The sequence below is a fragment of the Anoplophora glabripennis genome, unplaced genomic scaffold, assembly GCF_000390285.2.
Source record: "Anoplophora glabripennis isolate ALB-LARVAE unplaced genomic scaffold, Agla_2.0 scaffold172, whole genome shotgun sequence".
NCBI classification, from domain to species: Eukaryota; Metazoa; Arthropoda; class Insecta; order Coleoptera; family Cerambycidae; genus Anoplophora; species Anoplophora glabripennis.
The window spans coordinates 451904-475714 of NW_019416503.1; the positions used below are offsets into that span (position 1 = coordinate 451904).

The 23811-nt window shown below is 32.8% G+C and overlaps 3 protein-coding genes across 3 annotated transcripts; all 3 read left to right on the forward strand.

Annotated features, from left to right (window-relative positions):
• Positions 1-4696: 4696 nt before the first annotated feature.
• On the forward strand, positions 4697-7498 carry LOC108905263. The gene is made up of 3 exons (XM_018708063.1): positions 4697-4783; positions 4990-5110; positions 7263-7498. Exons 1-3 carry the CDS (start codon positions 4742-4744, stop codon positions 7478-7480), a joined length of 381 nt encoding a protein of 126 aa, XP_018563579.1. The 5' UTR covers positions 4697-4741; the 3' UTR covers positions 7481-7498.
• A 4108-nt stretch (positions 7499-11606) lies between these two features.
• Positions 11607-18747, forward strand: LOC108905261 (spermine oxidase-like). The gene is made up of 4 exons (XM_018708062.2): positions 11607-12073; positions 14136-14727; positions 14875-15080; positions 18314-18747. Exons 1-4 carry the CDS (start codon positions 11607-11609, stop codon positions 18549-18551), a joined length of 1503 nt encoding a protein of 500 aa, XP_018563578.2. The 3' UTR covers positions 18552-18747.
• A 1602-nt stretch (positions 18748-20349) lies between these two features.
• LOC108905257 (peroxisomal N(1)-acetyl-spermine/spermidine oxidase-like) lies at positions 20350-23530 on the forward strand. Its single transcript, XM_018708057.1, has 4 exons — positions 20350-20844; positions 21074-21662; positions 22388-22593; positions 23250-23530. The coding sequence occupies exons 1-4, from the start codon at positions 20357-20359 to the stop codon at positions 23485-23487; spliced, it is 1521 nt and encodes a 506-aa protein (XP_018563573.1). The 5' UTR covers positions 20350-20356; the 3' UTR covers positions 23488-23530.
• The last annotated feature ends 281 nt before the right edge of the window (positions 23531-23811 follow it).

The window sequence follows — 23811 nt, forward strand, 5'->3', positions numbered from 1 at the left end:
ATAATTTGACTTATACAGGGTGATTCATTTTCGGAGGGCTGACAAAAGTGTTTTTTCAAATGGAACGCCATATATCTCAGTGGATATTTATATTTTTATATGGAATTATGCAACTTTTTCGTAATAGGTACTATGTGCCAAAAATCAGCCGTTTCCGAGATATTAATATTTTAATATAAAAAATTAAATTTTTGGCGTTACACTTGATCGTTGCTGATATACTCGTTCTTTGAGATACAATTCAAGCAATTGTCACACATGTTGTACTAGGTGCACCGTAAATTCTGAAGTGGTCACTATTTGTAAATGTCACACCGAGTGTTCACAAAATCATACCAAATGTTATCTTTTTCAAATGCAAAACTTTTGTTTTTTCAAATGGAACACCCTATATTTTTTAAGGGGATGTGAAAGATCTTTTCCTCATATTTTACGATATTTTTAGCAATTAATTTATTTTTTATGAAAATATCCTGAGGAGGCATTGATATGGCAGTTAAACAAAATAAATGTTTGACTGTTGAAGTAACGTTTTTCTGTGATTGAAATAGTTGTTCTTAATTAATTGTTTGTATGGTTTTGTTCTTCTTGTTCGTAATGAATTTCTCAAGAGAAAAAGCCGAGCCTATAAAAGGTGTCTCGTTCACTAAAAATTCAATAGAATAAGAAAGCTACATAATTTAGGGTCACTGTTCTTTTCTGCACAAAGTAAAGATAGATTTTAAGCAATGCTTCTTTGTTTCAACTCTTTAGCCCTAGTACGTCGACGCTATTTATGGTAAAAAATGAAAAATAAAGAAATTACGAAAAATATCGTTAAATATGAAGAACCAATATATAATTCCTATTATGAAAGTTGTAGATTTTGAGAAAGTCTTTCACATCCCGTTAAAAAATACAGGGTGTTCCGTTTGAAAAAGAAAACATTTATTACGACTTTGTTAACACCCTATATGACATTTATAAACAGTGATCACTTCAGAATTTACAGTGGACCTAGTACAACATTGTCCATAAGTAAATACGCTCCTCATGGCCTTATTAGTGAGATTTGGTTGCGTATATGTATTTTATACGCATTTTGGACTATATCAATGTCCAATATGCCAAAATATATTGCAACTAAATCTAAATCCTTACGTAATTGAAAAAAAGGCAGAAATGCCTGAAAGAGGTCTAACAATGACAAGATATCTTATTTTCTAATAAAAAACCTTCTTTTCGTTTTTTAATATTATCTCGCTTATTGTTAGAGATGAACCCAATAAACCCTATATGGCTATGCTCGACAGGGAACGTTCTATCCAAATATGTAAAAATATACCGGATGTTCCATTTAAATTAACAAAGTTAGCATCCGCGGCCATTTTGTTTGGACTTCATTTGTTTTTCTACTATAATTTTCGAACATTTCATAAAAAATCGTGCAACTTTTGTATTTCACATTTTTTTATAACTCTTAAAACAAAAAAGTTAATAGGGGGGCCAAAATATACTGAATCACCCTGTACCTTGATGTGCTGAATGCAAATCTGAAGTCTTTTAAGCTGCATCTCCTCAAACATTGCAAAAATCGCAATATAATAGCGAAAAATCACCAAAAATTAGGAAAAATCACCAAAAATAGGGAAAAATCGCCAAAAATCACGTTAGCAAGTCCAAAAAAATTCTGAAAATGTTTTTCTGACCTTAATCAAGTGCGTTTCTTATGTATTTGATACGCTGAAGTCAAGTATTCAGTCTGTTAGCTATATCTCTTACAGATTTTGTAAAAACACGCAAAAAAATATCTGAAAATGGTAAAAAATCATATTAATGAGAGTGAGAAAAGATATAAAGAGGTTTTCTAGATTGCATCAAGTGTTCTTCTCATAAATTTTGTCGAGTCGAATTTGAATCTAAAGTCAGTTGAACCTGATCAAAAATCGCAAAAAAATGAAAATCGTGAATTCCAAAAAATCTTGAATAAATGTCATGGACATAAATTACTTCAAAATAAATTCGACTGACTCGAGCCAGGCTTACTTTGATGTTGCTCTTACAATTTTCTTCACTTGTAGCGAACTCTTTTCTCTTCGAGTGACCTAAGCAGCGAGTTTCTCTTTCTCTTCTGTCTATTCTGATTCGTTTCTCTCTTTAGTGTCCAACAGAAATCTGTCATCATGTTGATATCCCATCTTCTTTGGTATCGATTCTCCATTTCACTTATTCTTGATGGAATATTTCTCCTTGTTCTGCACTGAACCTCCAAGGTATTGAGGAAAGTAGTCGAGGTGAGAGTGTAAGAAGTGCAATTTAAGATTCATCAAGCAATTGTTTGAAATTTTTCAACATCTTTTCGCCCAAATTTTCCTAATCCCCACTCTTCTCATTTCCTAAAAATTTCCGAGAGATATTCTTGAAATTTTGCCATGCTGCTTCAGTGTCATTCATCCTTGTAATGAAATTTTCGTTGCGAAATATGGTACGAATTTGAGGATCATCAAAAATACTTTCTTTCAATTTTGCATCATTTCACAGTTCTACAAAATAAAACTTTTTTTGTCTTTGGATTCATTTCATGATTTTTCTATTTATTATTCACCAAAATCAAGGAAAAATACCATTATTCCGTTTAAAGTTTGCTTTTATAGTGGTTATAATAATAAAACAGATTTTCGAGATATAGAAACATTCAATAATTTTGGTATATTTAATTAAACGTACTGCACAAAAAGAGGTATTAATACTTTCTCGTGGACCTTCAGATGGCGCTTAAGTCAAGAATAATGGTTAAGTATTTTGTACAAGCCGCAAGAAGTCAAAATGTCATCGCGAAAGTGTAAATATGATTTGAACCGCGGGAAAACAAAACGTAAAATGTGAACCTATCGCTGAACCTGAAAATGTGCTAATACCACTTGCTCAAAAAAAAAAGTTGGCACAGTTTTGAAGGAGTAGTTTCTGGATTTGTAGGAAATGATAAGGTTAAAAATGACCAAAGATTAGTTGAAAATATGTTAAAGAACTTTAAGGCTATGGGTTGCAGGAGATGTCTCTAGAAATTCATATGCTACATGCATGCTCATTCAGATAAATAAAACAACATGGGAGCGTTCTCAGAAGAACAAGGAGAACGTTTTCATCATGGACTTTGAAGGCTGTTGTCAAGGCGAATATAATGAAAATATGTTGGGTGACTATATTTGGGATTTAGTAAGAGAAACTACTTATGAATACAAAAAAAAAGAGTTCATCAAAACAAGGTTCATTTTTAAACTTTTTTCAATAATTTTGTAAGCTGATATAATAGTTAAGTTAATAAAAGTAATGTACAAAGGTATTTGTTTTGTTTTTGCCACATATAAAAATTAAAATCATCGATTTTTAAAAAACCGTATAGACATTCTCCTGACTACAAAGACAATCTTTTTCATGAAATTTAATTTTTTATTCGGGTGACTGAGAATAAACCTATCGTAATTTCATACCCTAATTTCACAGTAAAAAATTGTATTAACCTGTGTGTCGCTAACCTCTCCTAAATATTGAAAACAGTCTTTGTCCAGAGCTTTGAGAAACTGCTTCATGAGACCAAGCTTGACATGAAGAGAAAAGAGTTCGCTACAAGTGAAGAAAAGTGTAAAAGCAACATTAATGAAAGGTTGGAGTCAGTCGAATTTATTTGGAAGTAATTCATATCATTGACATTTATTTAAGATTTTTTGACATTCAAGATTTCCATTTTTTTGCGATATTTTGCGATTTTTCCAAAATTTTTGGGTAATGAGGCTCAACAGACTTTAGATTCAAATTTGACTCGATAAAACTTATGAGAAGAACATTTGATCCAATCTGGAACTGCTTTCTAAATTTTTTCACACGATTTTTTGCCATTTTCAGTATTTTTTGCGTGTTTTTGGCAATACTGTAAGGGGATACAGCTAATAGACTTCAGATTCGAATTCAGAGTATCAAAATACATAAGAAACACATTTGATCACAAAAAAATTTGCGATTTTTCTCTATTTTTGGTAATTTTTCGCTAGCATGTTGCGATTTTTGCAAAATTTGGGGGGATGCAGCTAAAAAAATTTCAGGTTTGGATTCAACACATCAAAATACATAAGAACCTCACTTGATCAAGTTCAGAATAAATTTCTTCGAATTTTTTTGCGCTCAATAACGTGATTTTCGACTCTTTTCCAATGTTTACTCAACATTTTGGGGGTGTTTGAGCTAAACGGACTTCAAATTCGGATTCTTACGTCAAAATACATAAAGCCTATTGATTCAAATCAAATGTACAGATAACTTATATTTTATTTATTTTGTGTGCCGGTATAATTTTTAGTTTTATTAAAATTTAATTGCCAATATGAAAGAAATAAATTAACTGGTTACGTGGCATTTATAGAGTGGCAAAATATGATAATATGGATTTTTTTGTAGAAAATGCTATTGACTTAAATTTTATTAGAAACTTGAAATATTTTAGTTACTTTAAATTCAAATTTGTAATAGTATATATTCCGAAGACATTAATTTATTTACTAATTAACTGGCATACTCTGGGATTTCATTTAACCACAAATCGGCTTCTGGATTATCTGTTAATTACGTATTTGTATATAGGAGGGAATAAATATTTACGGCCTAAACAATTTATTGCAATTCGTAACACATTTTAGTGGAAATAAGTTTCATTTGCAGCACTAGTGATCAGAGTTGCAGAGACTGAGGATCAAGTGTATATAAAACAATGGAATTCAGAAAACTGACCCTGTTAAAGTTTTTGGAGCTGGTGAGCAATTTTTTTTGTTGTTTTTAAAGTAAAAATTGCCTAAATTAACTAATTAAGTTGTCAAAATGAAAAAAAATAAAAGAGAAAAAATGTTATATGAGTTATGCTAAATCGTTTCAAAACAGTAAATTTATTTATGGATAATTATAGCTACTTGGCAAAGCCTCTTATTTTACTTATAATTTTACATAAATAATTTGTTTCAGGCGATTGCCATTGCTTGCATTGGTTTACATTACAAAACGCGTACAAATGATTTTGATACAGACACTTTATCTTGCACCTCTTTTGGTGGTTATATCATCATTTTAATAGGAACTATTGCAGGTAAGTTTTAATATTTTTTCTTAAGCTATAACTTTTAATACCGGTTTATTTTAAAATTGTTTCGTTGGTAGAACAATTGCTAATGACCCAAAATAGTTACATACATTTAGTACATTTAATATATGTACAATTGTACACTTACTTTAAAAGTAGTCGGTTAATTCAGACATTTTTTTCTAAAAAATATGTTCGAATGAAGTCAATGTTTTTCAATACCAAAAGTCTAGATATGGAAATGATATCTAACTCGTAACTGCCGCAAACAAATAAATAAATAGGTATAAATAAAAATAAAAAATCTTCATCAGCGCAAGGTCGTTTTTTACCACTTGCCGCGTTCGACATTATTAGAATATTAAAACACGTATACACGAAGCAAACGCGAAGCCAATAACTGCCGTTGTTACCGGTTTCGTACGTGGTGCTGTAGCGAAAGGCCGACGCGACGCCTATGATCATCCGACCGAGTCCCGACCTCTATTAATAAAATTATGATGAAAATTTATCTTTTTGCGAGAAAAAGTTTTGTATTTGTCAATATTCAGTGGCAGCCGATTAGATTTACACCAAAGGCTGAGTCTATGAAGGTTTTCGTGTATAGATTAATGCAGTTCTGAACAGTTTTTATCCTTAAATAGATTTTTATATCATCAGCATATAAAAGATTCAAAGAACCAACAACATTGTTAAAAAAGATATCAAATAATAATGGGCCCAGGAACCTGTGGAGCAAATATACCAGTATACCTACTAAGAAGCTAGCAATAAAAAAATTTCGATATTAAAAACTAAAAATGATATGCACATTACTACGAAAATACATACCTAATATATTAAAACTGTTAAATAATGTAATATTTTAAATAAATATCTCATATTTAACAATAGGTAATACAATTACCCTTAACAGAAACCAACACGTAAAAACAGCTACTACAAAGAAATTTTTTGCGTTTTACTTGGGATTGTTTCATCAGGAATTAATAAATATTAATAAAACAACAATACATGTAAATAATCAGCAAACTTTCAGAATAAAATTACATTTGAAATTGTTAAATAATGTAATCATTCAAAGAATTAGCTTGTAAGCTCTGTAGCTCTGTAGCTCTGTTCTATTATCTCCCTTGATAAAGACTAATAACGTAAAAAAAAACAACTACTACGTTATTACATTTTTTATTTACCCATTTTACACTGTTTCATCAGGCTTCTCCTATGAATCAATAAAAATATTAACAGAAAAAAATTCAAAAGAGTTGAATGTGACTAGATCAATATGGTTTTTAGTAAATTTTAGTAAACTGAGAAAAGTGTTTAATTTTAGATTCGGAAAGTTTTTTTAAGTTAAGGCAAATATATCTGCTACAGCTGCTGTTGAATACAATGTGTATTTAATTTTATCAGAAACAATTTGTTTGGAAAATCAAATAAAACTTGGGTCTGTAATCATTTATATTGTTTAAAACATACAAGTCTATAAAATAACACTATACTTACAATTTTTAGATAGAAAAAATCTCGATATAGTAAATCGACCTTCCTGAATTAATTTTTAAAATATATTTTTAATTGAATGTAAGCTTAAGCATAATAAATAGAAGCAGGAGTAAATGAAATAGTTTCTATGGGCGTAAAGAACATGTAGAATATAAATTCCTCTCGACCTACATACGTTAATAGAGTTGTGTTAGGCATTAGTTTTATGACCACTTTTATTACAGCTTTTAGTAATAACCCGTTAATTTTCCTTATTTCTAAAGAGAATAAGTAACCGTAGAAAATATCCACACTTATTTTCTGCTATAAAATTTTTCGCTTGTAATCGTTTACTAAGAATTATTCGACAGTTTAAAAAACTCACATTACACAAAGTAAACATTGGAAACCGTAATTGAAATCAGGAAATTATTTGAATTATTATGAAAAAATTAAACAATATAAATACAAAGATATAAATTATAGTCTAATCTCAAAATATTTTGGTAAAAATAATTGATGTTATGCTCAAACCAATAAAGACGGCTTCACATAGTACGTAGCTTGACGCAGATCGCAGGCTAGTGAGCGGCAAATTGATTTGACCAAGCGTTAAACTATCGAACTACGCACCGCGAGAAGCCACCTTAACACACATTCAATATTTTTATAGGGGTTTTGATGGGCACGCCAATAAGTAGAAGGATCTATATTTTCTATTGTCTAGTAGGATGCGCTACTTTTGTTGGAGCAGGAGCTTTGAACATCGAGATAATGAAACACTGGGGAAAGTCAGAACTGAGAGATTACGGATTTTCGAAGGCGATTTTGGCCATTATCAATGGCTTTGTATTCTTGGCTGATGCCTTGGTGGAGTGGCGTGAATATTAAATTATTATTGTTAATTTTTCTAACATATTCATTTTTTTAAATTACAATACAATAACAATGTTTTAAGATTTATACTATATATTACTACTAAATCGTTAAAAAATAATAACGAATTATATTTTACTTTTCTACTATATGTTTTATAATTACTATTTTTTAATAAAATAAAAATAAATAAAAATTTCTTTAAATAAATATGCAAATATGCTAAATTTGAGCAAAAACCAATTAATGGCATCTTAATTAAGAATACTCTAAGGGTTTTGACTATTAGAACCATTTCTATCATTCCCAATATTTAAGATAATTTGTAGAAACGAGGAATTTAACTATAATTTAAACGGGATGTAACTTTTTGTCGAGGCCGAAATGTGGCGAAGGGGAGGACACCCCTGTCCACCTTCTGGGACAGTGTGCAGCCTTTGGGAGAATAAGACATAAAGTCATTAGTGCTGAAGAGCTGCAAGGGGTTGAGGTGAGAGACTTTCCATGGACCAAAATCCTGGCGTTCATCAGGGCGTCGGGTAGGTTCGAGGAGGGTCAGAGGCAGAGAGTGGTTAGATGATGGGACGGCGGGGTAGGCAAAAAGGGCCCACTAATACTACTACTATACAGAGGCTACCTTTAACCTTCAGGAACACGTATCAATAGTTTATTTTTAATCAGGAACTGGGCTATGCATTGTTATCAAATCCATGTAATTGTTTCTTCATATCATTATGGTGACATTGTTTATTCTTTGACGTTGTAATTTTAAGGTTAATTTGACATGGCTACGTTTTCAAATCAAGAATATGCCGCTATTCACTTGCGAGAGCGTCAGTGCGGGAATATCATCGGAGGTTTCCTGATTGAAGAATAGCTGATAAGCAAGTGTTCATTAACGTGCATCGAAAATAGTCCCTCTACTAGTATACGAAGAATATCTAATCGTGTTCATGTTAGTCGAATGAAAGTGAGGAGGACATTACACAATTTTGGTTTGTACCCATATCACATACAACCAGCAGATTATGCAAAACGGGTTGACTTTTGTCGTTGGTTGATTGCACACCCACAGCTTTGTGGACAAATAATGTTTACGGATGAAGCCACGTTTAATAGACATGGAATTATGAATACCAGAAATTCACATTCATGGGCACTTGAGAACCCTTTGGAAATCGGGAAACGCATTTTCAACATTGCTTTTCTAAATTTTTTACAAATTGTGTTGCTAAGATGTATAGAGGATAGATTTAACATGTGAGTTCAGCACGATGGCGTACCACCGCATTTTGGTGTAAATGTGAGAGAATATCTAATTAACAACTTTGCTAACCAGTGGATTGGAAGAGGAGGTCCAGTTCTCTGGCCTCTGAGGTCGCCAGACCTAATGCCTCTTGAGTATTATCTTTGGAGACAAAAAACTCTAGTGTATTCAAATAAACCACAAACCGGAGGTGAGCTAATTCAAAATATTATGGCTGAAGCTGCATTCATACAAGATGCCCCAGATACTCTTCAAAGAGCTACGTCTTCAATCATTAGAAGAGCAAGAATGTGTTGTGAGGAAGTGGGGGAACATTTTCAACCAAACCTTTAATTAAATTTCTATTAGCATTAAAAAAATTCGTAATTGATAAAACATTACATTACTTTATTCAACATGCTCTTTACTTTACCAGATTTATTTACTGTTAAATTTAATATTATCCATAACTCTTTAATTATTGTGTTTTGGATAAAGTATATAAGGCACATTCGACTTAAAATTGTCCAAGGAATAAAACCTTAAGCTATGGCCATGGAGTCACGGGACACCCTGTATAATTTTGAACCCAAAATGTCAATATGTGCTTTCCAGTTTAGGTGATTGTCCAGCATTGTACCTAGCAGTTTCACTGACGTAGAACCAATAGTCCGTCTATCGCAAGTGAAGTTAATGTTTTGTTACATTAAACTGAATATCACTATTTGACATGATCATAGTGTCATCAGCAGATAATTCGTAATGGCCATTAAGAGCACTGGAAATGTCATTAAAATAAACGAGAAAAATTAGGGGTCCCAAGACAGACCATCGAGGTACACCATTAATTATCGGAACAATACTAGAATCTTTATCAACTCCATAAAGCTCGAGTTTACGAAGAAGTATGACAGTAGACACTGAGTCGAAAGCTTTGGATAAGTCACATGTGATTGCTTCAGTTGTAAGGCCTTGATTAAACCATCGGCAACAGTACCAACAACGTCAGTTCTTGCACTAATTGTAGACTTATTCTTACAAAAACCGCACTGCTCATTANAAATGTCTTTAAATATGCAAATATGCAAAATTTGAGCAAAAACCAATTAGTGGCATCTTAATTAATATATAATACTGTCTGTAAGGGTTTTGACGATTAGAACCATTTCTATCATTCCCAATATTTAAGATAATTTGTAGAAACGAGGAATTTTACTATAATTTAAACGGGATGTAACTTTTTGTCGGGGTCATATACAGAGGCTACCTTTAACTTTCAGGAACACGTATCAATACTTTATTTTTAATCAGGAACTGGGCTATGCATTGTTATCAAATCCATGTAATTGTTTTTTCATATCGTTATGGTGACATTGTTTATTCTTTGACGTTGTAATTTTAAGATTAATTTGACATGGCTACGTTTTCAAATCAAGAATATGCCGCTATTTTATTTATGGATACTGTGACGGAAATGCGACAGCGTCAGTGCTGGGATATCATCGGAGGTTTCCTGATCGAATAATAGCTAATAAGCAAGTGTTCATAAACGTGCGTCGTCAGTTGACAGAAACAGGTATGTTTCCTAAAGCTACTGCAGAACGTCCCGTGCAGCAAGAACTTGTCGATGAAGAAGCTATTCTTAGCATGACCTAAAATAGTCCCTCTAGTAGTATACGAAGAATATCTAATCGTGTTCATGTTAGTCGATTGAAAGTGTGGAGAACATTACACAATTTTGGTTTGTACCCATATCACATACAATCTGTTCAACATTTACAACCAGCAGATTATGCAAAACGGGTTGACTTTTGTCGTTAGTTGATTGCACACCCACAGCTTTGTGGTCAAATTATGTTTACGGATGAAGCCACGTTTAATAGAGATGGAATTACGAATACCAGAAATTCACATTCATGGGCACTTGAGAACCCTTTGGCAATCAGGGAAGCGCATTTTCAACATCGCTTTTCGGTGAATATTTGGTGTGGTGTTTTTAATAACCTTCTTATTGGGCCATTCATATTTCAAGAAGTTCAGCACGATGACACACCACCGTATTTTGGTGTAAATGAGAGAGAATACCTAATTAAGAACTTTGCTAACCGGTGGATTGGAAGAGAAGGTCCAGTTCTCTGGCCTCTGAGGTCGCCAGACCTAACGCCTCTTGACTATTATCTTTGAGGACACATGGAAACTCTAGTGTATTCAAATAAACCACAAACCGGAGGTGAGCTAATTCAAAACATTATGGATGCAGCTGCATTCATATGAGATGACCCAGATACTCTTCAAAGAGCTACGTCTTCAATTATTAAAAGAGCAAGAATGTGTTGTCAGGAAGCGGGGGAACGTTTGAAGATGCACTAGATCTAACTCCATAAAGCTCGAGTTTAGGAAGAAGTATGACAGTAGACACTGAGTCGAAAGCTTTGGATAAGTCACATGTGATTGCTTCAGTTGTAAGGCCTTGATTAAACCATCGGCAACAGTACCAACAACGTCAGTTCTTGCACTAATTGTAGACTTATTCTTACAAAAACCGCACTGCTCATTAGAAAGCAACTGTTTAGATTGGATGATCCAGTTTTACCCTATTTAACTATATCCTCTTATTCAGTATAACAACACACTATAATTTAATGTCATGTTTTCAAAGCCAATGAGGTATGTTGTAATTTTTAATAATTTTTAATAACAATGTATCATATATTCAAATATATACAAAAATAATAAAAATGATGTAACAGTAATGACAACACGTTAATTTTTTAAAAATTGACCTTTGCCATAATTGTAGCCCGTGATAATCTCACCCATTATATATGAACTTGGGTATATTTCATTCTAATCAGTGTCAACACACACAAAGACAATCTTACTCCAATTATAAAAATGTCAGTGAAAATTGTTAACTTGATAGCGATCCAATGCTTTTTGTACACTTACGGCCTAAATTCGAATCCTTCTATAATTATAATTGGCGCTGGACCTTCAGGAATAGCTGCAGCCACTAAACTATGGAAGAATAACTTCACGAATATAAAAATTCTTGAGGCAGAAAACAGAATCGGCGGACGCGTCCATAGTGTAAAATTTGGCGATGCCTACCTTGACTTAGGGGGTGAGTGGTGCCATGGGCAGAAAGACAACATCGTCTACAACATGGTGAAGCAGTACAATGTTCTAAGGCATACAAACACTTCCGTGCAAATGTATTATTCTAATGGTACTGTACTGGATGAAGAATTTTATTATAATCTGGTAGACTTTTCCGAATCCATCGATGCATCTTTGAATAATACCAAGACCGAGGAGAAGTGTGGGAATTTTTCTTCCACTGGAGAATGTTTTGATAGTCTGTAAGTATAAAAAATTTATTATATTAATTGAGAAGAAAAACTGCAATCTGAAAAATTAAAATTCATAAATTCGAAGTGATCCTTTTATAAGAATTTTCGTCTAATTCAGATGAGTGTATCTATCTGATTTTATCTTCAAAGAAATTGATAAAGCAGCTTTAAGAACTAAGATCATTATTTTCTTTTCACTTGAAAATAGAGTTGCAAATCTGGCTTTCAATCATAAATTTTGTTCATAAGTTTTGCATATACATCATGTTTCTAAAATCTAGAACCACACTGAAATACGAAAAAGAGCACGTCAATCAAAGTTTCCTACGAATATAAATCCGAAAAGTAAAAAAGTTACAAGGTGATAAAGGTGCAATGTGAAAAAATAAATTTTCTTAAATTACTTAAAATTTGCTGATTGGTTTCAGATTAGATTATCGACCATAAGATTCCCATGAAGGATTTTTTTTCCTCATTCGCAGAGTGACAAAGATGCAGGGAATGATACACGATTTTTTATCTAAAAGAAATTATTATCTGTGTCATTTTAGATAAAACATATTTCTGAAAAATAATTTCAAAGAACATAAACGATAATCTCGTTCGATATTGATAATCTATATTCAAGAAAATTAACAAACCTTGCAAATGTTCCACGTTCTACTGTTCCGTTGATTTTTCTTCACCTGATAGTTCAGTCAAATTGTGTTTTTATCTGGAAAGTTGTAGGGTAATTTTGTTTTCTTCCACTCCACATGTTTTTTGGGGTGCTGAATCCGAATTTGACATTTGCTAACAAAATTTCGTGACGCAACAAAAAAATGCAAAAAAGTTATAAATCTCATTTTTTGAGGGTTTTTTGCTTATAATATGAAAACTATAAACTTTTTGTAAATAAACATCCTATTGAAAATGAAAGTATATAAAATTGCCTACAAATTTCACTATTTAGGTTTTTTCCTCCGACGAACCGTTCGGACTCAAGCGCGTATTTCGTCTGTTTCCGCAAAAAAACACAGCAAAATTCTTATTATTAGGGCTGTCAGTTAATGAATTCTTACCAGCACATGTCTTATTTGGATGTATAAGTAAAGGTGTAGGTACTTAATTAACATAAAATAAATAATGAGCAATCGTTAATAATAACTGTAACAATTTTACCTTAGAAAAATATATGCCCTTGAGCATAATGCAATGGTGGCTAAACATACAAAGAATTATTATCATTAAACATCTGTAACCATCACAATCATAAGATTACATAGAACAATTAACAAACAAAGTACCTGAAGAATATTACCTGCTAATTAATACACTTTAATTTTTCACAATTTTGCCTCACAGTCCGCCGAACGTCTTACTCCCATCTCCACACTGTTCTCACTTCAACTATTTTGGCTTCCTTCCAGAATTCCCCACCTAAGCGTTTGTTTATGCGCTTCCTTCTACCAACTGTCAATATTACGTTTTCATCATTATACAACACCCACGTAACAGGTGACGTCGAAGTTTATGCGATAAGTATGGTTTTGCACAAGTTACGTGACGAAATTTGATTAGCAAATGTCAGATTCGGATTCAGCACCCCAAAAAGCATGTGGAGGGAAAGAAATTAAAACTACCCCACAATTTTCCCGCTGGAGGTCCTTCTGAATACAAATTGACTGCATTATGAGCTTTTGGTTAGGTTTTAATAAGTCCTTTAAAATATTGTCTGAGATTTTAACGTTGTTTAGACTTGGAGAGCACATATTTGTATCGCCTCAACTTTATTGTATCCTTTAACAGCTCAAACCAATATTAGAATCTATTCACCCCTTCAAAACTTCGATTTTACAGATTAGGAAAACGGAAACCAAAAGTACCTTCGATTGCTGTCAAATTTAGAAGAAACTTGGTGGTTAACCTATGAAAAATCATTTATAAGATTTACTGAAGCTAACAAAACATAACTGGAAAAGAATAGATGCTAGCAAAAATATTCTCAACAGTTTACCATACTGTTCTAGAAATACTATAAGATTTGTTGAAACAACTTTGCCTTTATATATGTTTTCCTTATTTCCTTTAGATTCAACTCCACCTTTGCTGAACTATACAGGAATGATTCTGATCTGCAGACTATCAGTGTTGAAGCTGAGAACTGGCTAGAGAATTATATGTTGGGCTTTGACAGTTCCTTCACTTTATACGATTTGGCACGCAGGTCTGTCTATAAAAGATGCGAAGGAGACCTAACACTGAACTGGAATGGAAGAGGCTACAAAACCATCTTAGAAGTGATGCTGCAGCAGTTCCCTGATCCAACTCAACAATTACCAGTTGTCAATAACATCCTTCTGAACAGAGAAGTTAGTAGAATTACTTGGGACAACACGGGCCAAGTTCAAGTTCTTTGTCTTGACAACACCACTTATCTAGCTGATCATGTTATCTTCACACCTTCTTTAGGAGTTTTAAAAGCCAATCATCAAAGTTTGTTTGAACCTGCTTTGCCAGAGGCAAAGGTAGGAGCGATAAGGAATATTGGTTTTGGGGCTATTATGAAGATTATTTTACATTTTCCTCATACCTGGTGGGACACTACACATCCTTATTCATTTATTTGGAATGCAGCTGACAGAGAGAGAATTCTGACTGAATTTGGAAGAGGACCAGTCAGCGTAAGTATCTGATATGAACGAAACCAATAATATTACTGTGTTTGAAAAATAGTTCAAAATATATTAATCGTTCTTCTGTTTAGTTCTATAAATAAGATATTACTGTACTAAATATATCGAAACTGAAGAAGCTAATAACATTTTTAGAGCGGAGCATCATGGTTAACAACGAACTTTGTTTTCTTTACCGCTGACCAGAATCCAAAAGTCCTGATAGGCTTTTTCTCTGGGGAAATGGTTCCCGAAATGGAACAAGAAGCAGATGAAGTTCTCACAGCTGGTTGTATGTATATGTTTAGAAAATTTTTAGGAGGAACGTTTAGCAATATAACTGATCCAGACAGCATGATCAAGTAAGTCGATTGATGAATATTTAACTAAAAATCAAGATTAAGAAGAAATTGAAACATTAAATTTGTTGTCACACAGCTACATCCAAGAAAATAATGGCAAATTTGACTAAATGGACGATATTAACAAAACAACAGCCTAGTTTAACGAAATGTTATATATTTAGTATAAGACAAGACAAATTCTACAGGGTATTTCACGGTGACGGCCCATTAGAATTATTTCAGAGACTACTACTAACTAAAATAATGGCGTCCACGTACCACTTCCGGTTATAACTGAAGTCGCCATCAACTTGCTTATTTTAAATGGAACATATATTATTGCAATTTTGGATTCTACGTGTTATTTTAGGTGGACATTTATGAAGTTTACCTATTCCTAAAATTAACCGTTTTCGAGATATTTAATTTTTTTCAAAAAAATGGAGAGAAACAGTGACTAGCGCTTCAAACCATGTGTGTTTTATAGTAAGAAAGATAAAGCAACAATATTTATAGGGGGGGATAGCTAGACCCCTAAGCTTCCCATCCATACTTTCAAAGAGGCTTAATTGCATACAGGGTGCTAGAAATTTAATGTTGAGTTTAGTTAACTTCAAACCTTCATAAGTCGTTTTTTTATGAAATATCCTGTATGTTTTTCTATATTCTGATACACAATCTTATTCTATTTCGAACGGTATCAGGGTTCCCTATACCTATCTCTTCTAGTTTTTAAGTTATCTACCATCACCGCTTTTGCTATTTCAGCTGCAAGCAATTCATGGAACGCTCTTCGTATTCGAGCAATCAAATCCTCAAGCAACGGGTGCAGAATAAACTTTTTGCTTTATTACTCCCCAAACATAAAAATCTAACGGAGTTAGGTCGGGAGACCTCACTGGCCAATTTCACGGTCCTAAGCGTCTCATCCAGCTATCTTCAAATATTTCAGTCAGCTGTTGATCGATTTGATTGTGACAGTGAGGTGGAGCCCCGTCTAATTGATACCAATACTTCCTTAGTTGGTCTAAAGGTATATCAACTAGAAAATCTGCCACAACCGTTTGCAAAATATTGAGATATCTGTCGGCATTTAAATTTTCTTCGTAGACATGGTAAGAAATTAGTTTATCTTTAATTAGACAAAAACATTTACGCTTTTATTTTGAAAGTTTCTTTCCCGGATAACATGACGATTTTCAGATGACCACAAATGAGTATTATGTCTATTAAAAATACCTTCTCCCGTAAATTTTGACTCGTTTGTCTAATATGTTGCAAAAATTGTGGATCTTCTTGGTAGATATCGCACTAACATCGTTTCACAAAATTGTACACGTTGCACGGCGTCACCCGGATGAAGAGCTGAAAGTAGCTTAAATTTGTATGGATGCATATTATTAGTTCTTAGCATCCTGTGAATGGACGCTCGTGAAATGCCTAAATCATACTCTGCGGCACGAGTTGAGGATTCTGGATGAACATGAAAATAGGCTAGCACATTTATTACATTATCTTCATTTGAAGTTATTGGTTTTGGTAAAATTCTTTCTGCACTAATTCCACCATATTCTAGTTGTTTTGCTAAAATTCTTCTTAACTTTTTTCTGCTCATTGGTGGCAAATTTGGATATGTCTCATTAAAAACTGTACATGTTCTACTGATAATCCATTGCAACGTCCGTGAATGAATAATAAATTTAAAATATCAGCATTTGAATTGTTTTCTATTTCTTATAAACACTAAATTGTCTGTTACTGCAAGAGACTAACAACAGTTTAGTTGTTTGTTTTGAAGTTTTGCTAAAAATTCCACAGCTATCCTCGAAAGAAATTACATGATTTTAAGTGATTACACAAAAAATATAAAGAGAATAAAATTGTGTATCAGAATATAGAAAAACATACAGGGTATTCCATTAAAAAAAAAACGAGTTATGAAGGTTTGAAGTTAACTAAACTCGGCATTAAATTTCTACCACCCTGTATGCAATTAAGCTACTTTGAAAGTATGGATGGAAAACCTAGGGGTCTAGCTATCCCCCCTATAAATATTGTTGCTTTACCTTTCTTACTATAAAATTCACATGGTTTGAAGCTAGTCACTGTTTCTCTCCATTTTTTTTTTTTTTTATAATAAATATCTCGAAAACGGTTAATTTTAGGAATAGGGAAACTTCATAAACGTCTACCAAAAATAACACGTAGAATCCAAAATTGCAATAATATATAGGGTGTTCCATTTAAAATAAGCAAGTTGATGGCGACTTCCGGTATAACCGGAAGTGGTACGTGGACGCTATTATTTTAGTTGAGAAGGGTTTGCCCGAAAATCCGGTATCCCAAATTTTCAAAATTCAAATCGAATTAGTCTCTGAAATAATTTTAATGGGTCACCCTGTATATTGTGTTGCTTGATCAAAACCAATACATTCCGACTTCGTACGAAGATGCGATAATTTGAAGAGGAACTGTTGACTATGGTTTCTCTAAAATATCTTCTAAATTAGTAGAAGTATGAATATAATATGTTAGCTATTGGTGAAGAGTGTGAATCGTTAAAAATCATATCATTTGTTGTATTTGTTGAACCAACTGCATTGACAAACAGTTTTCTTAGATATGTTATTCTCGATATTAAGTTATGCATGTCACATTTTAATTTTTTTCTAAAACTGTACGCCTTTGCAAAAATGTTTAAGAGCTTAAATTAAAATCATTCTTTTAAGATATATGGTTTCAACATAAAAAAAATCGACATTTTCTTTATCAAGATAGCAGTAAAAAAGTAGCGGTTTCCTTGCAGCATATTTGTATTCCTGTAATATGAACCATTAATAGTTAAAAACGTGTCCCATGTTAATATAGAAATATGACGACGTTTAAAATTGTTGAAAGAAACGTTGTCCACGTAATTTAAAGTGTTTGTGTACGTATTTAGACCACCAATAAACGCCCTGCAGAAGTTTGATTTTCAATTAATGGACTCTCTGTGTAAAATAGGTAACAAATTTATAAATCAACATGTTGTCTTTTTATGAAGAATTTGACTATAACTTTAAAAAAAACATGTGGTCTTCTCATAAAATCATCAAAAATTAACGACATCGAAATGTATTCTTTCGTCATTAAAATACTGAACTGAGAAGTCAGTCAAAGCGAGCCTAGACCTCGGTGTGCTATAGTTGTAACATTACTTTCTGAGCATCCCGTACATTTTTCTTCGTTCAATATTATATTTCATTTCGCAGGTCAACATGGTACAGCAATCCCCATTTTCGGGGAACTTTTTCCTTTGAATCCGCCAAAAACACAGAACAAGGACTACCAAACATGTTAGCAGCACCACTGACTCGTCGAAATGGTAAACTAGCTGTCCAGTTTGCTGGAGAAGCCACTCATCCATATTATTTCTCCACGGTCCATGGAGCTATCGAGTCTGGATACAGGGAAGCTGACAGATTGAAACGTTATTATGCACGAAATTAGGAATGTTTTGTCTTCACTGTAGTGCCTGTTTCAATATAAATAAGTCCTTCTAGTAATTATTTATTTGTCAGTATATAGAATGATTCAGGTTTAATCTGGATAACTTCAGGAATCGATAGAACAGATTAAAATAATGTGCATTGATGATATAAACTTATTTCCTAAATAGCATCGTTTCGAAGATAGAGAGCGTTGAAGTAGGAATGTTTTTCCCGCTTTTCCCTCATAGCTTTTGAACCAGTCATCCGATTGAAGTGAAATTCGAAACACAAACACTCCTTATGATCTTACATAAGTTTGAACCACCTACCCCTCTTGGAAGTGTCATGTCTCTTACTTTATTTCAAAACTTTTAAAAAATTATCATTTTCAATAAAACAGCATTTTTGCTTGATTAATTTTGAAACTTTTTCGTTTCTTGTTTTTTTCGACATTTGGCTTTGTTCCTGAGATATTCAATGACATTTATGACCCAGCCGCATAAATTTCATTTAATGTTATAACAACCCATGAAAAACAAAACTTACAATGATTTACGTAAACTAACCTCTGTAAAAATCCTTAAAAGTATTATTTTAAGAGTATTTTTAATTCTAAGTGCCAAGACCGTTTACAAATATACCGATATCAATTATTATGTTTATGTTTTTTTTACGGTAATTCCAACATAGCAGTTCAAGAGTGCCGAACACTCTTCCCAAACAGAAGAATCCCAAAGTTTTTGTAAATGTACATCGTCGATTTTCGGAATATGTTTTGCGCCATCAGCGAATTCTTCATCCTTTTGATAACGATGGAACTTTAAGCACACGCCAAGCAGCCTGGCAACTGCATTTATCTCAAACAAAAGTACTGAAAGCACTCAAACAATATCATCGGATGACTTTCCATTTCCAACCAGTTTAAGGTTTGCTGCCAGAAGATGCTGAAAAACGTATAAATTTTTGTAGATGTATTTTAAATTCAACAGAAATGGATCCACAATTTGTGCATAATATTTTATGGACAGGCGAATCAAATTTCACAAGAGCAGGAATTATAACACAACCTACATGTTTGGGGTAAAGTCAATCCTCGATGTGTCAAACTATATTCGTTTCAGCAACAGTTTAGTGTAAATGTGTGGATAGGTATTTTAACTAAGTAATAACCTCTGTGGGCCTCATATTTTAACTATTCATTTAAATGGGGATCTATTTCACGAATTTCTGGAAAACCCTCTCCCCGATGTGCTGGAAGATGTCCCCTTAATTTACTTCAAAAGACCTGGATGCAACTGGCAGTAGCAGTGGTTGGATGAGAATTATCCACGTCGATGGATTGGACAGCAACCCAATAACCACCCAAATATGTGGACCAGTGGCTTGATTGCCGCGCTCGACAAATCTGATTCCTATGGATTATTTCGTTTGGGGCCAATCAAACAAAAGTGATGTGTGCTATTTTACAGAAATTAATTAGTTTTTCTGAAGTTTTGATATAAAGTAATTTATTCAGATTAACTGTCAAATAAATTTATTAGGGAGTGCAATAATCAGCTCATAATTAAATTAATGCTAAAATTTGTAAAAGTTATGTATTTCGTGCCAAACTATTAAAACAGTTACATTTCATATGTTCGTATAAGTTTATTAAATAAATTATACGTCACAGCAACTTGCGTTAAAATAATAGTTTCTGTTTATCTCTTGCATCATATCTTTAAATTAAAACATTAATTTTTAAAACATTAACCTTTGCCACAGTTGTAGCTTCTGATAATTTACCCACACTAGGATATTAAATTCATTATTGTTAATATATAGATGAGTTTAATTCGTCCATCAGAAATGTCAGTGAAATGTATTATCCTGCTAGTGACCAACTTGTTATATACTTACGGCCTAAATAAAAATCCTTCCATCCTCATAATTGGTGCTGGACCTTCAGGAATAGCTGCAGCGAGTAGACTATGGAAAAACAACTTTACTAATCTAAAAATTCTCGAGGCTGAAAACAGAATAGGTGGACGTATCCACAGTGTTAAATTTGGAGATGCCTATGTCGACCTAGGTGGTGAATGGTGTCATGGAGAAAAAGGTAATATTGTCTTTGATATGGTGAAGCAGTACGACATTTTGAGGCATACAAACGCATCCATACAAATGTACTATTCAAATGGTACTTTACTCGACCAAAAAATATATAATGGCATGGCGGAATTTGCTAAATCCATGTATGCATCTTTGAATAATACAGAGATTGAAGAAAAATGTGGCAACTTGTCTTCCATTGGAGAATGTGTTGATAGTCAGTAAGTCAGACATAATTTATTATGAAGCCTCGTCTATTTTGATCAGGTTTTCTGGTTGGAAATAAGGTCTTTGAAGTCATAATAAGAATGGTACAACTTTTTAAAGAATACTTCTTGTCTTCCAACACCTTATCAGTTTGGCCTAATAAATCCTTCACAATTACTTGCCATATTGTATTCTGTAGGTAACCAAGATTTCAACAATGTATCCTTCGCATGTCCTTTACAGGTTCAACTCAACATTTGCTGAATTATACCAAAATGATTCTGACCTGCAGACCATCGTTACAGAAGCCAAGGGCTGGCTAGAGGGCTACATTTTGGGCTACGACAGCGCTTTTACTATACATGATATAGCTCGAAAGTCTGCTTATGAGCAATGCGAAGGAGACCTGGGATTAAACTGGAACGGTAGAGGCTACAAAACTATCTTAGAAGTGATGCTTCAGCAATACCCTGACCCAACCCAAAGCTTGGCAGTTACCAATAACATCATTTTGAACAAAGAAGTCACAAGAATCATTTGGAACAATAGTGCGAATCATGTTCTTTGTTTGGATAATACCACCTATGCAGCTGATCATGTGATTTTCACAGCTTCTTTGGGAGTTTTGAAGGCTAGTCATGAGAGCTTGTTTCAACCTGCATTATCAGATGAAATGGTAAGGGCGATAAAAAATATTGGCTTTGGAGCTATTATGAAGATTATTTTACATTTTCCTCATACTTGGTGGGACACTTCACAACCTTATGCATTTATTTGGAGTGCAGCTGATAGAAAGAAAATTCTGACAGAATTTGGTAAAGGACCAGTAAGAGTAAGTATTTTTAAATAATATAAAATTGACAAGAAATTATTAATTAGTATTTTGTTGAAAAAAAGTTTTTATTATCTTAGTTTATACAGGGTGATTCATTAACAATGGGAAAATCGAAAACTGAAGATACTACTCGTGAAATGGTGACCATTGGCGCAAACATGCATTATCCGAAAGTTGATAGTTTCGGAAATTTTTTGCTATTATTCTGAAAATATGTAGGTTAGGAACTTGAAAATTTGTGAAACTATATTTTTTTAGACGACAAATAACACGCGCAATGTAATTTCAGCATTGCTCATAGAGGGCGCCACTTACGACCAATTTTACCGAAAATTTAGTTAACAACTTTTTACCCTGTATGTCTAACATGAAACTTGATTCAAAACCTGAAAGAGCAATAATTTTTCCAATAATTATGTACTCTTGTTTCATTTCGGTATCTCGATCCGTTTTCGAGAAAAATCGATTTAACGAACACTATGTTTTGATAATACGAGAAATTAAAAGCGAAACAAAACAAGTTTTTCTGCGTGCATAAGAAATCAATATATAACTGACTTTCATTAGGCATATTTTGGTTATTGGAAAAACTATATGTCGCAACTATGTACGTTTCTAACTTCAGTTTCCTAAGTAGAAAGAAAATAAATCTTATTCTCTTTCAAATCTGAGTTAATATAAAAAATTTAAAAGTATCATTTTCGACATTGTTTGCATTACAGAACGGAAGATCCTGGTTAACAGAAAACTTAAGTTTTATACCCGCTGAAAACAACCCTAAAGTACTTATAGGTTTTTTCGCTGGCGAAATGGTTCCTGAAATAGAACAAGAGTCCAACGAAGTTCTTTCGGCTGGTTGCATGTACATGTTTAGAAAATTCCTGGGTAGAACACATAACAATATAACCGACCCAGACGATATAATTAAGTGAGTTAGTTTTTATATACATTTTTTATTAAGGAACAAGAGAAACAAAAATAATTTGCTATTGTATTCAATATGATAAAATATTTTGACATAGCTATTATTGTAACTCTTTTTTATTTGTAAATTTTTAATATAAGACTTTAAACTTTTAATTTTACTATAAAAGGTACCTATTAAGTTAATTCAAAATCAGTTTATTCTGATCATATGCTTTTTGAAAACAACATAGTAAGCTTAGGTGTTTACTAGATATTGCGGGTGTGATTCAGTACTGGATTCGCACGTCCTACAAAGTCATTAGTCTTTGAGTATTATTTTTTGCATACCTAGATGTTGATGTTAAAAAACTTATAGGACTTTATCAGACGACAATTTTAGATTCATTTTTAAGTTAAAGCAAAAATACAAATATGGAAAATGTTAAACAGTTAAATTATTATAAGTACTGAATTTTAGTTGTTTCGAAATTTTCAAAATTCATGAATAATCAACTTTTTTAATGAAAATTTCGAAAAGTTAATTGTTTAAAAAAAAATTAAATTCTTTAAATTTTAATGAAAGGAAGGAGGATTGTAATCATGTAGTGGGTTAAAGCAATTTTGGAATCTTACGTATGCACACATTTTTTCCGTTGTTCATAAAAGTCCTCTTTTTAGATCGAGGTGGTACAGCAACCCTCATTTTCGTGGAACATACTCCTACGATTCTGCCAAAAACACCGAACAAGGATTACAGAATAAATTAGCAGCACCCTTGTTACGTAAAAGTGGAGATCCAGCCATACAATTTGCTGGAGAAGCAACCCATCCATATCACTTCTCCACTGTCCACGGAGCTATCGAATCTGGGTTCAGGGAAGCTGATAGATTGATACATTATTACGCCCAACATTAGGAATCTCTTTTCATTGATGTATATACATATTTTTACAATTAATAGCAATTAAACAATTTCTTCTTTATGCTGTTTATTTTTGTATGCAGACAAAATGATTTAAGACTTTATTTTGTACATGACACCTTTTTCAATTTCTGTTTTTATAAATATTAACTAAAAAAAAATCTGAATCCTCCCTTTTTTATGTCACTTCGTAATACTCTATGTCTATGGCATATAACAATTAATAGTAATAATAATAATAATAATGATAATGATAATGATAATGATAATGATAATGATAATGATAATGATAATGATAATGATAATGATAATGATAAT